Source organism: Hippocampus comes, unplaced genomic scaffold (genome assembly GCF_001891065.2).
Source record: "Hippocampus comes isolate QL1 unplaced genomic scaffold, H_comes_QL1_v1.1 scaffold159, whole genome shotgun sequence".
Lineage (NCBI taxonomy): Eukaryota > Metazoa > Chordata > Actinopteri > Syngnathiformes > Syngnathidae > Hippocampus > Hippocampus comes.
In genome coordinates this window covers 1-2663 of record NW_017805742.1, presented here as the reverse complement: position 1 = coordinate 2663, position 2663 = coordinate 1, and the positions used below count along the sequence as shown (strand labels likewise).

General features: G+C 45.3%; 1 protein-coding gene across 1 annotated transcript; it reads right to left on the bottom strand.

Annotated features, from left to right (window-relative positions):
- LOC109524156 (artemin-like) lies at positions 1-2649 on the bottom strand. The gene is made up of 2 exons (XM_019883804.1): positions 2437-2649; positions 1-2249 (listed from the first exon to the last, which is right to left on the bottom strand). The coding sequence occupies exons 1-2, from the start codon at positions 2552-2554 to the stop codon at positions 1741-1743; spliced, it is 627 nt and encodes a 208-aa protein (XP_019739363.1). The 5' UTR covers positions 2555-2649; the 3' UTR covers positions 1-1740.
- Positions 2650-2663: the final 14 nt, after the last annotated feature.

The following is a 2663-nucleotide window of genomic DNA, read 5'->3' as shown; positions in this document are numbered from 1 at the left end:
TTTTTTTTTGAGGAGTTGGACTGCTCTGAAAAGAGATTCGGCACCTTCATGAAGTATGTACATTGTGAATGGGGGAGCAGAAATAATATGAAAATTGACGTTTGGCAATAAATAGATATACATCTACGATACAGAGTGGAATAAAACAGCTCTCATACGAAGCTATAATAAATAAATAATTTATCAGAAATAAATATATTTTACTTTTATACAGTAATACGTGAAGATGCATGGCATCCATTTGGCTGAGCTCACTTGAACATTGAACCCATTTACTTGTTATTGAACTTCTGGGAAGAGCTGACATCTCCGCGAGTAGTAAATATTGAACATTTAAGCGCCGTCTGTTTGCTTGTTTTCCAAGATAAATGCCCGGTCGCTGCTCGAGCTGTCACTCGAGTCTCAGACTTTTTGGGTAGTCACGCATGTTCCAAATCAAAGCAGTCACGTTCACATTGTCCATCCTGTGAGTCTGCAACATATGTGGATAGAGGGAAAGAGTTCGCTCGTAACAAAAAATCCATACTGTGGCTCCATCATGGTCTCCCGCAGAAAGCAATTTGAGCATTTACTCGAGTTCAACCTTAAGGTCCATGCACTAGTATGCTCTTTGACCTCAATAGTAAGAAAATTCCGGTCACTCATACACTGTAAAAATACAACTTGTACTTTTTGGGGGTATGATTGCATCTTACACTTATTATTTTTTTCACTGCTCTATGACAACTTTGGCAGTGAGGCAAAACTTCCACTGGGCATTTTTGGTTCGACTCGATAGGTTGAGGAGACTACTAGTGCGTGACACATGCCCACTAGCAGCAACTAGTAGCGTTACTGCTGCGGAATATAATTTTAAAGTAAGATTTGATTGCATGCTAGTCGGCTAAAAGTGGCATTTGGACTGGAAAACAACGTTATGAGTAAAATGTAGTCGTCGTACTAGTGCTTTTTAGTCGCTCTACTAGAGCGCTAAATGGTCTTACTTGTTGTCATGCTCACCTGAAGCTGGATATCGAGAATATTGAATAAATCTTCAAATGGCCGTTTGAGCATTTATATGGAATCGTAGCACGCGGATGTCTATAAGTGTGCATTTTTGCCTCAAAAGTAACTTTCCTGTACAACTGTAGATGTCATTCTAGTGCACTACTGTCATACAGTATTGCCAAGCACTAGTGGGAAAAAAAAAAACGTTACAAGTAAAATACAGTTTTACTAGTAGTGCGCCCTTGTCGTTCTACTAAATTGTTTTACTCGTGGACTAGTACATGGACCTTATCCTGTATTTCAAGAATATTTGGATAAATGCTCAAGGAGCTTTCCAAAGCCTCCTCTTTGGCTTTGATTGTGACCTTTGCCCCCCCGGTCCAGTAATTCCCAACCTATGTGCTGTGAGAGATCATCAGGAATTTACGATCAATTTTTCTATCAGTACTGTATTGTTCATCTATTTTTTGCCAGTGACATATAGTGACAGGCAGAAGCATTAAAATGCTCTTCCACTAGATGGCAGAAGGTATAATGACCCTTCGTATCCACTTTTTGTGACATTTTTTTTAGATAAAAGGAGTGCCTTGGCTCAACACAGGTTGGGAAACACTGGTCTAGTAATGAGCTGCACCCAGACCGCGTCCTCCAGGACAGGGGAAAAAAAAAACAGGAAGTGACTCCATTGCTTCCTGCTTCGTGAGTCTTTGGTGCATTTTTTTGTGTCCAATCACTGGAGAGGACTGGTCTCCTTCAGCCCATACAAACGCAGCTCGCGGCAGATAAGGACTGGATGGTCCTCCACGTGGTCTGAGCGTCCATGAAGGACACGGGCTCGTAGCGTTCGGGTCGACAACATGGGTGGTTGCTGACCTTGCGGGAGGTGCGTCGCGGGAGCGAGCCGTTCTGCAGCAGGGCTTTCAGCGCCAGGTCGTAGTTAGTCCTGGAAGACTGGCAGGAGCCCACACAAAACTTGAAGAGGACGATCTCATCCGAGTCGAAGCCGAGTCCCAGATCGCGGACTTTCATCTCTCGTTTCTCCACGCGGCAGTCCCTGCTGCTCTGCTTGGGCTGCTTGTTTTTACGTCGTCCTCTTCCGTCTCCCTTCACCGCGTCCTCGGCGTCGTCCTTTTCTTTCTTCTTCCTCTTCTTTTTCTTCGCCGAGCCTTTCGGTTGAGATTTGGAGGGGTCCGAGGAACGTGCCATGCGGCCCACCCAGCGAGCGCTCGGATGGTCGTCCGCTTCATCGACAACGGAAGGGTCTTAAAAAAAAAAGGACAAATAAATAGAGCGTAACAAATTCAGTATTTATCCAAATTCGCTGGCTGATGTGCATTGCTTCCACTAACAACCTAGTGGCAAAAAGGGAGCAGCTTTTTACAAAAGCTTTTTACAGTCAGTGATGCCAACTTCGGCACTTGGTCGCTATGTTTAGCAAATTTTTATTACCATACAGAGGATGCCAAGGAGAATACGGGTAGTTATCGTCTTCTTGCTCCATGTCCTCCATCACCTCCGGGAGGACTGGAAGTTGTCGCTGCTCCTGGCCTCCCAGCAGGCCCGCCATGTGGTCCGAGTCCACACCCGCACCAATGGCACCGGCGTCGGCTTTAACGTGAGCGCTGTTGACCAGAGGCAACAGAAACAGGAGCGCCCACAGCGGCACCTAGAGGAGA